The sequence below is a fragment of the Arachis ipaensis genome, chromosome B9 (genome assembly GCF_059453495.1).
Source record: "Arachis ipaensis isolate K30076 ecotype BB chromosome B9, ASM5945349v1, whole genome shotgun sequence".
In the NCBI taxonomy this organism is placed as follows: Eukaryota; Viridiplantae; Streptophyta; class Magnoliopsida; order Fabales; family Fabaceae; genus Arachis; species Arachis ipaensis.
In genome coordinates, this window is record NC_142444.1 from 158,681,175 (window position 1) to 158,695,050 (window position 13,876).

The 13,876-nt window shown below is 35.5% G+C and overlaps 3 protein-coding genes across 3 annotated transcripts; 2 read left to right on the top strand and 1 right to left on the bottom strand.

Annotated features, from left to right (window-relative positions):
• Nucleotides 1–2,609: 2,609 nt before the first annotated feature.
• LOC107619301 (Chaperone DnaJ-domain superfamily protein) lies at nucleotides 2,610–5,655 on the top strand. Its single transcript, XM_088499575.1, has 10 exons — nucleotides 2,610–2,890; nucleotides 2,982–3,044; nucleotides 3,142–3,208; nucleotides 3,289–3,348; nucleotides 3,453–3,503; nucleotides 3,650–3,730; nucleotides 4,558–4,670; nucleotides 4,754–4,871; nucleotides 4,996–5,122; nucleotides 5,313–5,655. Exons 1-10 carry the CDS (start codon nucleotides 2,757–2,759, stop codon nucleotides 5,414–5,416), a joined length of 918 nt encoding a protein of 305 aa, XP_088355701.1. The 5' UTR covers nucleotides 2,610–2,756; the 3' UTR covers nucleotides 5,417–5,655.
• Nucleotides 5,656–8,118: 2,463 nt separating this feature from the next.
• On the top strand, nucleotides 8,119–10,110 carry LOC107617624 (polyubiquitin). Its single transcript, XM_016319434.3, has 2 exons — nucleotides 8,119–8,196; nucleotides 8,587–10,110. Exon 2 carries the CDS (start codon nucleotides 8,587–8,589, stop codon nucleotides 9,958–9,960), a length of 1,374 nt encoding a protein of 457 aa, XP_016174920.1. The 5' UTR covers nucleotides 8,119–8,196; the 3' UTR covers nucleotides 9,961–10,110.
• A 1,519-nt stretch (nucleotides 10,111–11,629) lies between these two features.
• LOC107618053 (postsynaptic protein-like protein) lies at nucleotides 11,630–13,831 on the bottom strand. The gene is made up of 4 exons (XM_016319981.3): nucleotides 13,677–13,831; nucleotides 13,450–13,567; nucleotides 12,015–12,106; nucleotides 11,630–11,889 (listed from the first exon to the last, which is right to left on the bottom strand). The coding sequence occupies exons 1-4, from the start codon at nucleotides 13,690–13,692 to the stop codon at nucleotides 11,825–11,827; spliced, it is 291 nt and encodes a 96-aa protein (XP_016175467.1). The 5' UTR covers nucleotides 13,693–13,831; the 3' UTR covers nucleotides 11,630–11,824.
• Between the last annotated feature and the right edge of the window lie 45 nt (nucleotides 13,832–13,876).

Sequence of the window (13,876 nt, forward strand, 5' to 3'; positions counted from 1 at the left end):
TAACTTATAAATAAGTTATTTTGTGTTTGGATTTTTAACTCTAAAAGTGCTTATTTTATAGAAATGTAATGAAAAGTAGAAATATTATGAGAGAAGTCATTTTTTTTAACTTCTCTATAAGCTCTAAAATAGCTTCTTAAAAAGTTGCAATTTGATTTTGAAAATTGCACCAAACATTAATACTACTACTTTTCATAAGTCAAAAGTAAAAAAAAGCTACTTATAGAATTTAGAATTTCCAAACGGCCCTTTATGATCGATAAAATTTACATTTTTGTTTCATATAAAAAATAATTTCATCATTTGTCTAATAATACAGCTGTTTCTTCTTCCATTCGCTATTAATCACATGGATATCATATGTCTATTTTTCAATCTGTTGAAATAATATGCGCAATAATGAAAGCAGGTAGCGATAGGCGCTATATTTTGCGTACGTACGTAAAACTGACAAAATAAAAATTGTATATTAGCAAGAGAAATGCTATTTGTATATTAAAATTAGCTACTAAAATCAGTCACTAATATATTTATGTATAAATACATATATAATTCAATTTATTTTTAATATGTATTTATATTCTGTCAATGAGTAATAGCTCAAATGGTATAGTCTCCCCATACTCAATTAAGAGGTTGCGAATTCGAGTCTCATATCTTTGGTAAAAAAAAAAATATGTATTTATATTCTACCATATATTTTATATTGGTGACTGACTTTAGTGACTAATTTTAACAAACTAACTAGATTTATTAGCAGCAACAAGTTTATGAAGAAGCTTACTTCTGAAATACGAGATTATTTAACTATCCAACTGAAGATGTGCTTATTGTTTGGGTACGACAATTTAAGCCAATTAGCCATAGCCCCATTTTTTCAGTAATTAAAATTAAATTACTCTAATAGTTTATTAAAATATAATAAAATTTAATTGTGAACTTAGTATAAAAATACTTGTTCAACAAACATAAAATCCAGACGTTGACCAAAAAGGGTTTCTTGGGTATATATGGACATGCGTGCATTATGGAGAATTTGTCCCCACTTCTCACCAATCATAAGTGATAGGACGCACGTGATATGAGGATGGAAAACACGTGATGAACAACACGCCCCTGAGGGTGAATGGGCCTATGATGTCTACAATTCAGGCAAGGTAGTATCTTACCTACCGCCCATTTGTGAACCAGGTTCATTCCAAACAAACTATACGAACCACATAGTGAAAAACCTGATGCACCACGTGCCTCCCTCATCCTTAACCATGCTCCTGCATTCATTCTTCTTCTTCTTTCTTGTTAGCTTGGAAAAATCAATCATCAATCATGCATGCTCAACACCAACAACAGGCCAAAACAAAGAAAAAGAAAAGTCTTTGACAATGCAAATAGTATGATCAATTGATATATAGAAAAAAAGAGAGTAGCACAAACTACGAAGATCATTTAACCTGTTTTATTATGCATGGCTCAACAAACATAGACATATTAATGCTAATAATATGGAATTTTTGCTAAATCGTATACGTAACACTCACTTTCACTTATCACATTCTTTGGTCCGAATCTCTAATATGCTTATTTTTAGGAATGTACATGGATGGGATATAATCGTATATACACATGGGTTCTTTTATATATTTTTAAATTCGATCTAGTAGCTAACTGCCTAAGCAAAGCTTCTACCAAAGGAACAATTCTAGAATCTTTGAACTCCTCTAACACTAAGAAAAGATTCAAATCAAAGTCGCAATTACTTCAATTGTTGCATTTATATTTCGAATTAAGCAAAAAAACTTTGTTACACATAGAATTTGAGATGGTAAGCTGACATTTTTATTTTGGTATTGAAGTAAATAGCTTAATCCAGAGGCTTTTCTGGTTTAGGCCCATGTTATGATTTGCAATCTCGCCTCGCCAAAAAAGAAGAGAGATCCATGTTTTCCACCAAAACATTCGAAGATCAGTAGTAATACAACACAGACAAAAAAAACAAAATTAACTTAAATTGGTCGAATAATGAGTTTACTCGTCCACAAGTATTACAAATTTTGTAGACCTTTAGCTGAAGTTTAAGTCCGCAACAAAATAGTCTTTGGCATTTGGAAATACCGAGCATAAGCTATGATGCATGGACATTGACACGGAACATAACATAAGACAGGTCTGACACATAAATTTTAAAATCTTATAAGACACGCATAAATATAAAATATAAATTAATTTTTTTAATTATTTTTAATATCTTATTTTAATTATATCAAGTACTTAAAATATCTTTTATTTTAATAAATAATAATATATACTATATCTAAATTTATTTCAAAAATATATGTTAAGAATAAAATTGTACGTAATGGTATTTAGATGTGTCCAAATGTGTCTGAAATATATGAGACACGCAGTCGGACACGGTAATTAAGCTCAGTGTAAAACCAACCGGAAAATGCTAGGGGGACAATGATTTTGTTGAACAATATAAACAACCACCAATTAAATAATAATAAAATAAACATCAGATATATCTATTGTTTACATTGTTTAACATTTTTATTGTTTACCTATATTTTTCTAAACCATAAATACAAGACCAAAAAAAATATTCCGACTGCAATAGCAAATTGAAACGACGTCGTTTCATGCATCATACGCATTAACATGCCTTCAGTATTTGGTGTGGCGTGTGACAGTGAAGAAGCCAATTTGGTCAGCACTTAGCAGAGAGAAAGCAGAAAACCACCACCGTTTACGGCGAAATGAATCTGCCACCGGCACAGATCCGGTGGCGCCCAGCCGCAATCCCATTCCTTGTGGCGGTTCTCGTTCTCGCCACTATCTCTCCTTCCATCGCAATCTACTGCGACGAAGATGATTGCTACGATCTGCTTGGGTCAGCTAACATTCCATTCCATTTGCTTTTCCATCCCCAATATATACACAATTTTTTTTAATCTAATTTTACTTTTGGAATTTATTTGCAGGGTAGCACAGAATGCTAATGCTTCAGAAATCAAGAAAGCTTACTACAAGCTCTCTTTGAAATAGTATGTGCTTAATGTTTCTTCAATTCTCTCTCTCTCTATGTTACTTTCTGTTTTCAGAGTTTCGTTTTCTAATTTTAATTATTGTTATGATTTTCAGTCACCCGGATAAGAACCCTGATCCAGAGTCCCGAAAGCTGTTTGTTAAAATTGCCAATGCTTACGAGGTGATTTAACATCCTTTGTCGTAACATTTAACTTCCTAAATTGCTTCTGAATGATTGAAATATGCTGTGTTTTGATGCAGATTTTGAAGGATGAGGCCACTCGAGAACAATACGATTATGCAATTGCGCATCCGGAGGAGGTAACTGGAACTTGAAAGTTGAAACATTGACCTTGAATTGTTCGTACCTATCCTATTAATGTCTATGGAAGGAGTGCTGAATATGAATCTTGTTTTGATTCTAGGTGTTCTATAATACTGCTCGTTATTATCAAGCATACTATGGTCACAAGACGGTGAGATTTCTTTAGCTTTTCAATACTCAATAAGGATGTGAACAATGAACATGACATCATGAGTGGATTCGATTTCTTTGCAAAGTGATATACACTTGAATTTGATTTTAATATTTTATTCTATTTGTATACTGTTAAAATGCCAGGATCCCCGTGCTGTCTTGGTCGGCCTCCTTCTTATTCTTTCAGCTTTCCAGTATCTAAATCAATCCACAAGGTATCATCAGGTACTGCCATGTATGAATTATATATATATATATATATATTTTTTTTTATTGCAAGAATTTTCTAGTTTGAAACTAAATGTGAATATGCTAACTGTGGATACAATTATGATGCCCTGAAAAAAAAAAGAGACAAAAGGACTTGTACAAATAAGTCCTGATTTTTTTCCCTTCTGAAAACATATAAATCATTAACCAAAATTAAATACTTACAGAATGGTTAAGAACTTATATGTTCATGCTAGGAATGGTTAGGGATAGGGACCTATTTGTCCTTTTCTCAAAAGTTTGCACTTTGCTGAATTATGCATTCATCCTACTCTATGGTCAAAACTTCTAGGCTAGCTAAAGTTTGAAGGGCACAGTAGTGGTTTTGTACTTCTGTTACATACTTTATATTCAGCCTAGTTATGCGGTGAACAATGTTCTAACTGTTTTCAATTCCTTATGATTTCATTTGACTTCAGTAGGTTTAGTGGTTAGAACTGAATTATCTGTTTGTGACCATCTCTAACAAGAGGCTAGGTCTTGAAGTTGGGGGGTTGCTGCAGTTCAATTTTCGCCCAAACTTATTTTTATCATACATTTCCAGTGATTCTACTTGTCATATCATGCCAAAATGTCATAGTTTTGCCTATTCTTTATTTAATGATAAAGATTTGAAATAGGTCAAGGTTGTGCTCTCGTATATGTGTTTATGAGATACGTTCAGCACTTCCATTTTGTGTTGGTTGTTGATGTCAAATTAAGGTTAAACGGTAGAGCTTAGTTTAGCTAACTTATCTTCCTACTTGCTAGTTTAGCTAACTTATCTTCCTACTTGCCTTTAGGCTGTAGCCATGGTAAAGAAGACACCGGCATATAAAAATAGATTGAAGGCACTGGAACTGGAGCGCAGTGGGGGGAATACAAACAAGAAGAAGAGTCAGAAGAATACGGACAAGTACGCTATCCTCCATCATCTTTATTTTGATTTATTGAGAACATTTGGAACAAAATGACATAGTGAGGAATCTTTGTATGCAGAAAAATGGTGGAAGACCTCAGCAATGAACTTGAGCTGCAGATAACAGGAGCTGAAAAGCCCTCATTTTGGAAACTACTTGGTGTCCAATTTGTGCTTTTACCTTATACATTAGGAAAGGTTGGATTTCAAATCTTTAATCTTGTAACTGAAATTTGAAACAAAACTTACTCTGAAGGTCTGAACTTTGAAAACTGATACTGGTTTATGTGCAAGAACTAATTTAATTCTGTCCTGCATCCAGATGCTGTTGTGGACTGGTTGTTGGATTTGGAGATATAAAGTGAAAAAGTGCTCATATTCTTCTGAAGATGCTTCATATCTGACACGAAGGGCCCTTTGTATTCCGGACGATAGATGGAGAAATATGGGTAACTAGTATCTATCGTTAATGAACTTTCTTTTAGCCTTCACGGGACCAGTGGCATTATTTGTGCTCCAGAAATAAACGTATCCTGCTAAATGTTATGTTTACTTATTGGACGTTCTACACGCATAGCATAACCTAGTTGATAGTTTTAACATATTGAATTATGCTGATTTGGTGCTTGTTATTAATAGATGAAGCAACAAAGGAAGATCTGCTGCTAAGACGCTTGTGGGAGAAATCAAATTTTGAAAGGTATGTAGCTGAGATGCGAAAAGAATCGAAGCGTAGAAGATAGCTGCTCAATGTTTCTGAAATTGAACTGAAGTACGTGCTAATTTAAAATCGGATTGCTGCAAGTTGATTTCATTTTTATGGTTGTATTGAGGGTAGGGGGTTAAAAGATAGTAGAATTATTCCTGTCAACCACGAAACTGTGGATTCATAAAAAGGATATACGAGTTTATAATAGTTTCTCAGTGTTTATAAACTGTACTCATTACAGAAAACGGATTAGCGATTGCTTATTCTTTCAACGAATTGGGTGCCTGGCCTCAATCTCTCAGCAATTGCATGATTCAACATGGTTCTCTTTTATATATATATATGTGTGTGTGCGCGCGCGCGCGCGTTTTTTGGTTTCTTGCGGAACCACCAAACCAGACAGGTCAAAAATTAATCTATTAAGGATTTGAGATTCATTTAAGAGTCTATCACTCACTAATAAATTGCTGCATACACATACATATATAATTATTTGGTTAGAAGATAGCGTATAACGTTGCATATATTAGTTATACTCAATTTTTGCGTGAACCAAAATCATATTAGCTTTACAATTAAGAATTCATTTAGTCATTTATAACTCAAGATTCTATGCAAAAGGAAACCCAACGCAATTGAAATGACGTACGCTATATTTGCTATCATTACTCATTATACTAGTTATTTGAAACGATAGCAAATAATTTTGATAATGATTCTAAGTTTATGACCTAAATGGTTGAGAGTAGTGTGGATACAAATTCTAATAGTTACCAAACGAAATCAATTTGAGTTGATTGAGTGGTGAGTTCATTCATCCATTTAAGTGAATGTTGTGTTGGGGGTTCAAATTCGTCTTGTGTATGCAGTAATTTATTGGCTTACGACAGATTAATTCTTAACCTGTCGAATTGGAATAGGAATATCGGAGCAATCAAACAAAATAGTTACCAAATAAATACGAGTATTTTATTCATTTTCTATCTAAAGTGGATATTGATTTTATCCTTTGTATCTCTACGATATTGAAAACAATGATAAGAAACATGTTTTGTTAACTAGTGTCGTCTATACCTAATACAACAAACTTACTATTATGCACTTTAGGTTGTTCTTACAAGTTAGATTATTCTACTTTTGGTGTTATCATGTTATATAATTCCCAGATTGAAATGAAAATTGCATGAAATGTAATATATATTATACTATAATCCTCATCATATATTTGTTACTGTATTTTTGGATAGGTGATTACTTTTGATGTTGTCATGTTAGATTTTTTTCAAATTAATTTTTATTTTTATGTTGTTTGATCATCTTACCGTACTAAAGCCTCACTATCCAGTTTTCTAAATTAGAAGTGAGTTATTTTATCAACAAAAACATTCTAGAAATTAGATGCATATGCAATTTTTTTAAACTGAAATGTCCATGAGAGCAGGAAGGAGGTAGTATATCGTAACCAGGCCGAGGCTAGCGCCCATCACTTATGATGGATGCTTCTTCTGCAGGATTCACTAATGTTGAAAGTTACTGCTTTCATGCGTTCTAAGTTTCAAAGCGAAGTTTGATGACATGTCTTGCTCGCCAAAACATTGAAGAACTTTCTGCATATCATCTGTATTAATAAAATGGTTCTACTCAACTCAGTTAATGCAAAGGTGCATAGTGACAAAATGAAATTTATAAACGTATGATATAATTACGACAAACTTTGGGATGCGACTGTATTCTAAATGTTTTTGGCACAACAGATTCGGCTAATAATATAACAAATTACTGTATCTACATAGCACATATATAATTTCTAATGCAGAATCTTCAAATGTGTACAAACCCACTTGATCGGAAAAGAAAAAGTATAGGTACCAACATATTATCTGTCAACTTATTGTTAATAATAATTAATTATTATATTTTAAATACATATATAAAGAGACACATCCAGAAAATATATCTATAAAGACACTTCTATTAAACACAGCCATGAAAAGACATTTTTATTAGACACATCCACAAAGACACAGAAGTTGGCAAAAATGCTGTTGGTAATGTAGCGAGACCGATCTGAAAAATAGTAGAATGATAAACATTAAACCCCAAACATTTCACACATATAATTTATTGTTTAACATTTTTTGTTTGGTGACTATTGTCTAACATTTAAATTAAATAATAATTTTCTTCTTAATATTTAAAATATTTTATTTTTGTGTTAAACAGAAATTTTCACAAATCTTCTTTTAAAAGTAAAATGGATATTTTTGAAACAAAAATTTTGATTCTGATCAAATAATTAAATTATTATTTAACAACTTACCACTATCAATCTCAAATAAAGATAATAAAAATTCATTTTACCAAGAATCCTGCCACCTTCTCACTTAAGATTTGTATCCCTTCATTTGATATCAATGGGTAGAAACTAGAAAGGATTGGTCCAGGAATCACAAAATTTTTAATGTCTAGTTGCCTCAATGGAGTCAGTCAAATCCCTAATCCTCTAAAACAAACCGTAGATGGCAAGGCTTTGACTCCGTCAAGAAAGGCAACAAACCCAACAACTTGATTCCAAAGGAGCGCTCCAACGAAAATTAAGGCATCTAGTACCAAACTTCCAAACGTCATCGTCTCACAAGCCTTAAACGACACGTCATCCTAACACGTGTTCACATCTTATTGGTTATATCTTCATCAACTTCGCTATAAATTTTGCACAAACCCAAACCCTTCTTCGCAATTCATTTTCAATCAAACTAGATTTCTCTCTTCCTCTCAGGATTTCTCGTTCTCTCGCAATACCTCCCTCTCAAGGTAATTTCGATTGTTCTTCTTGGCCTGTTCTTTCTTATTGTAAATATATACCTGTATCGCTAGGTGTGTTCTCGATAATTTCGAGTTTTTGTCCCCTTAATGAAGATTCTGGAGTCTAGATCTATAAGTAGGATCAATTTGATAAGTTCTTGGTTTTTTTTGAAATTATGTTGATTTTATGATCAATTTCAAATGGATTTTGAAAGTTCTTTTTTTAGGGTTTCGATCTACTTTAGCTTCGATTGATATGTTCATGGACCGAATTATTTGCCGATCTTATTTTTAGCCTGTTATTGAAACGTGTTTCTGATTACATCATCGCTTTATGGTTAATAGTTCCTGTAATTTCCCGGAGCAAGTTTGATTAAATCTTCAATTTTGTGTTTGTAGATGCAAATCTTCGTTAAGACCCTCACCGGGAAGACCATCACTCTCGAAGTCGAGAGCTCAGACACCATCGACAACGTTAAGGCAAAGATTCAAGACAAGGAAGGCATCCCCCCGGACCAGCAGCGTCTCATCTTCGCCGGCAAGCAGCTCGAGGACGGCCGCACACTCGCTGACTACAACATCCAGAAGGAATCAACCCTTCACCTTGTCCTCCGTCTCCGTGGTGGCATGCAGATCTTTGTTAAGACCCTCACCGGAAAGACCATCACTCTTGAGGTCGAGAGCTCCGATACAATCGACAACGTCAAGGCCAAGATCCAAGACAAGGAAGGCATCCCTCCGGATCAGCAGAGGCTCATCTTTGCCGGCAAGCAGCTCGAGGATGGCCGCACCCTCGCCGATTATAATATCCAAAAGGAGTCCACACTCCACTTGGTCTTGCGGCTTCGTGGTGGCATGCAGATCTTTGTAAAGACCCTTACCGGGAAAACCATCACCCTTGAGGTAGAGAGCTCCGACACCATTGACAACGTCAAGGCCAAGATCCAGGATAAGGAAGGCATCCCTCCGGACCAGCAAAGGCTTATCTTCGCCGGCAAGCAGCTCGAGGATGGCCGCACCTTGGCCGATTACAATATCCAGAAGGAGTCCACACTCCACTTGGTCTTGCGGCTTCGTGGTGGCATGCAGATCTTTGTGAAGACCCTTACCGGAAAAACCATCACCCTTGAGGTAGAGAGCTCCGACACCATTGACAACGTCAAGGCCAAGATCCAGGATAAGGAAGGCATCCCTCCGGACCAGCAAAGGCTTATCTTTGCCGGCAAGCAGCTCGAGGATGGCCGCACCTTGGCCGATTACAATATCCAGAAGGAGTCAACCCTCCACCTTGTGTTGCGTCTCCGTGGTGGCATGCAGATTTTTGTTAAGACCCTCACCGGAAAGACAATCACTCTTGAGGTGGAGAGCTCCGACACAATTGACAATGTGAAGGCCAAGATTCAAGATAAGGAGGGCATTCCACCGGACCAGCAAAGGTTGATTTTTGCTGGTAAGCAGCTTGAGGATGGAAGGACCCTTGCTGATTACAACATTCAGAAGGAGTCCACCCTTCACCTTGTGCTCCGCCTCAGGGGAGGGATGCAGATTTTTGTGAAGACTTTGACCGGTAAGACCATCACCTTGGAGGTGGAGAGCTCCGACACCATTGACAATGTGAAGGCTAAGATTCAGGATAAGGAAGGTATCCCACCGGACCAGCAGAGGTTGATCTTTGCAGGGAAGCAGTTGGAAGATGGAAGGACCCTTGCTGACTATAACATTCAGAAGGAGTCCACCCTTCACCTTGTGCTGCGTCTTCGTGGTGGATTCTAAGTGTGTCTTGGATGCTTGTGTGTTTTGTGAACTTGTGCAAGTGTAATCGGGGTCCTTGTATGACCCCTTACAATAAATTTGCTCTCTGCTACCTAGTATATTGTTGACAATTCCGTTCTACTTTTAATATCAATTCCGTTCTACTTTTAATTTCGCTGTGCTCGATACTTTTATTGATTTTATACCTCGGGATATTGTTGATTGATGTTTTCAAGCCTTTAAGGTGTTCGGATGATGTCCTGATCAAGTTTCTTATCGTTTTTGTTAGTTTTGATTAAAAACGTTGTCGCCGTTAGAAATTATTTGCTTTGCCTTGGTATGGTATCTATGGAGTGTATACCAAGTCTGTTATCTTCCCTGTGTGTGTTTGCAGAGAAATAATATGCCTTGGTTTAAGGGTGAGTGGACGACTCGGAAATTTACCTTTGAAAAGAGGGAGCGGGTGGTAAAAGGGGGAGCAAAATAAGTATACAATAATGCAGATTACTAGGATTAGAGGTTCAAAATAGTTAAAATTTCTTTAATCATTCGAGTCGTGTGTTAATTAGATAGGTTACATGATGCTCATCTACTAGATTATTGATTATGATAAATTTCTTCGGATAAATTAGGGTGTGCACGGTTCGGCCCGAAGATTCGGTCCGGCTTCAAACACTTTAGGGGCTATTTTGGTGTGATTTCATCGGGTTTAGGGTCGGGTAAGGGTTTTAAAAATAGATCCGTCATTATTTCGGGTCGGGTCCGGGTCATGTTTCGGGTCACTCGAAGTTGGTTTGGTGGCCCGGTCATCATACACAATTAATATTGTGTTATTAGTGATGGATGATGACTATTCTTAAGTGGAATTTAAGTATTGTAAACCTTAATATTTTGTGTTATTAGTTATTAAGCATAATATTGTGTTCTTTATATTGATTTAAATATTTGGTGTTATTAGACGATATTAATATTGATTATGGTTACGCTTTAATTTTAGAGAAGAGTTGGTTCTTGTTATATTTTTCTAAGTGAATTTTACCATGTCAAATAATGGTTGGAATCTTGGAAATTTGGATATTTTCACATGCTAACTTATACGAAGGTACCAAAGTAATATAATATTAACGGCCCGGTTTTTACCCGATATAATCGTGGCCGAAAGTGTATAGATTTCATTGGGTCTAGGGTCGGATTCGAGTCTAATAAATAGACCCGGAATATATTTCGAGTCGAATTTGAATCACATCAAACTCAATTTCACCCGACCATGCACACCCCTGGATAAATCGAGAGACTCGAGATTATATTTCTGGGATAGATTGTCTATAATTCCTCTGGTGAAACGTTGCGTACTTCTACACGTATTTTTTGGGGTTCATTAAATAGTGCTAAAGGCTAATCTATCTGATAAATTCACGCAGCCTACTACGCGCTATTAATCTAATGTAAGAGTGTAATTCTTTTGTTATTTAACGCAAACCAATTAAGTAAAGAAACTTGACATATAAACTAATCGAATCGTCCTTTCACACGGTAACAAATTGAATAGGCCCCTAATCGTCAAAATATTCAATGAGTATCATCCCTTGAATGATATATAAGAACACGATATTCTGACATAATCCATACATGGATTTTAGTTAGACAGACAAACTAACAGCATCATAAAAGGTTAAAAACTCGATAAACAGGAATTAAATGGCAGGGATATGTCTTTGATCAGGAAACAGAACAAGTAAATTACAAAAGGAAGATAATTGAATCATCTATCATTGTGTTGGATCTTTACATCTTCGGTTACAGTGTTAGCAGTACGACCAACTAGAGTATCAGACAGACAATTTCTTTGGCACCTAAAAGATGCAGCATACACGCAGCACACACACTACACATTGCTTTGTTTGTAAAACTTGGTGTCAAGAACTTGCTTCCCACACATCGCACAAACTCCTGAAATGGAACAACACCGAACGGGCTTTAAGTAATGCACTTTTATTATACAAAACATTTGACTAAAATATAAATGTATGGTCGGTATTGTAAGACATCTCAGTAACACATCAAAAGAACAGTACCTTTAGAGTAAGCACAGGTGTGGCAGTACTTGGCATCCTGGTGCACTTGCTGCTTGCAGATGATGCATTTGGTGTTTCCATATGGGGTCCATCTGTAAGCAATCAATTTTAGCAGAAGTCCAATGCTATACATTAGAAGGATATTCATACAAGGTATAGCAAAGTTATAAGGGGAAAAGGGCATGCAGATCATAAGAGAGAAGGTGAAACAGATTATCATTTTATACGAACAAATATAACAAAAAAAAAGGACAAAGGACATTGACTCTCATACAAGTCCCATTGCCATGGTAATTGGAACAGAACTAGCTTGAGAGCATAGCTCATTATAAGCCCTAAAACTTGATAGTTGATAGTTTTGGACAACTAACAATGCTACATGACCAGCAAATATAATTATTTTGTATCAGTACTTGGCCAGCAATAACTTGCACCCACATTTACAGGATTTGCACACAATAAACACATAGTTTACACTTATATTTATCAGAATTTGCACACAAGTTAATACAACTTGCACCTACATTTACCAAAGTTTTCACACATGAATTAGTAAAATTTATTTGTTAAACAATTTGGTGTTTGTGCTGCCCAAAATTATTAAAAACTGCTAGCTCCCAAGAGTTTCTGTTGGACAACTATTAAGCCATGCAATATCTTAAGAGTTATCATTACTTATTATAACCAGAAACACTACTTACTTCGTTATAACAAGAAATCATAAATAAGAAGGCAAATCTTCTACCTTATTGCCATAGCAAACATATATTTAAAAAACACATTTCCCCATAAGTAAATGAAGAAAGCTTATTCCAATCCTCAGGGAAAGTACTAGTAAGTGATGGTTAGTTTCCCAAGCAGCTTAATGGTTACTGGCAATTTACTCTTAACCATAAGGACCTTGGATCAAAACTAGCACTCAAAAGTATTAGTAAGTGATGAAACAAGTGTGGAAGAAGGATGGTACCAATATCTCCACAGCATCGGGAAGATAATCACAAGGGTATTTAAGGTGATGCAGACACACATATAAACTTATCGATCCAACTGAGAATGTCATATTAACAAGCATGAACACTGCCAGTACTTTAGATGAGTCCTCCCCCTTTAGGAAGTACTAGTTTATCCCGAATGAACAGTACCACGTATTACAGGGATTTCAATATATAATTACCACTATAGCTTAAAATTGATTTTAAAATTTAAAGTGTGTAAATTGAATTTTACACTTTCACTCGAACGTTCCCTCAAAAGATTTTCATTACGAAATATAATATGAAAAAACTTTTTAGCATGTTGATCTTATATTATAGCTTATCAGCTAATAAAATATACAAGCGATGAAGCTACTATCAGCTAAATTATGCTTCTCAAAGTTAAGAAGAAGAATCAAATATAAAAAACAATAATTTGTAATTGGGGTTAAAATAGGTACCTGTTCTTCTTAGAGAGGAGCTTGTTCTCGTTGATCTTGCGTCCACCGCCCTCAGTAGTATTGCTGGCCCCTTCCTTCCACTTATCTGGAACTATCACCTTCGCTAATTTCTTCTCACCTGCAACACCAATTCAACGTACAAACGAAAATTAGGGGGAAAATAATTCTTTTGGGGGGGAAGATTAAGTGCGTTAGGTATGGATTCCAGGGAAGGATGAGAAACTAACACTTCTCGCAGACCATTGCAATCGTTAACGCTTAATAGCTCTGCTTCCTGATTTGATTACGAGTTTTCCCAATTTGATCAATGAAAACCCAAATTCTGATCCCTAACCAGAATGAAACCCTATGCCCCTTTCAGCTTGAATTTGATTGTATTATTGTAAGCCTTTCAACCCTTTGAATTGACAAAGTTACCCTTCTAAAT

Coding starts and splice junctions, on each gene's coding strand:
- LOC107618053 (XM_016319981.3), bottom strand. Junction 12,107..13,449: donor CTCCTCTCTAAGAAGAACAG/GTACCTATTTTA, acceptor GATTGCTTACAG/ATGGACCCCATATGGAAACA. Junction 11,890..12,014: donor CACCTGTGCTTACTCTAAAG/GTACTGTTCTTT, acceptor GTTCCATTTCAG/GAGTTTGTGCGATGTGTGGG.
- LOC107619301 (XM_088499575.1), top strand. CDS start 2,757: ATGAATCTGCCACCGGCACAGATCCGGTGGCGCCCAGCCGCAATCCCA. Junction 3,349..3,452: donor CAATTGCGCATCCGGAGGAG/GTAACTGGAACT, acceptor TTTTGATTCTAG/GTGTTCTATAATACTGCTCG. Junction 4,872..4,995: donor TACCTTATACATTAGGAAAG/GTTGGATTTCAA, acceptor TCCTGCATCCAG/ATGCTGTTGTGGACTGGTTG.
- LOC107617624 (XM_016319434.3), top strand. CDS start 8,587: ATGCAAATCTTCGTTAAGACCCTCACCGGGAAGACCATCACTCTCGAA.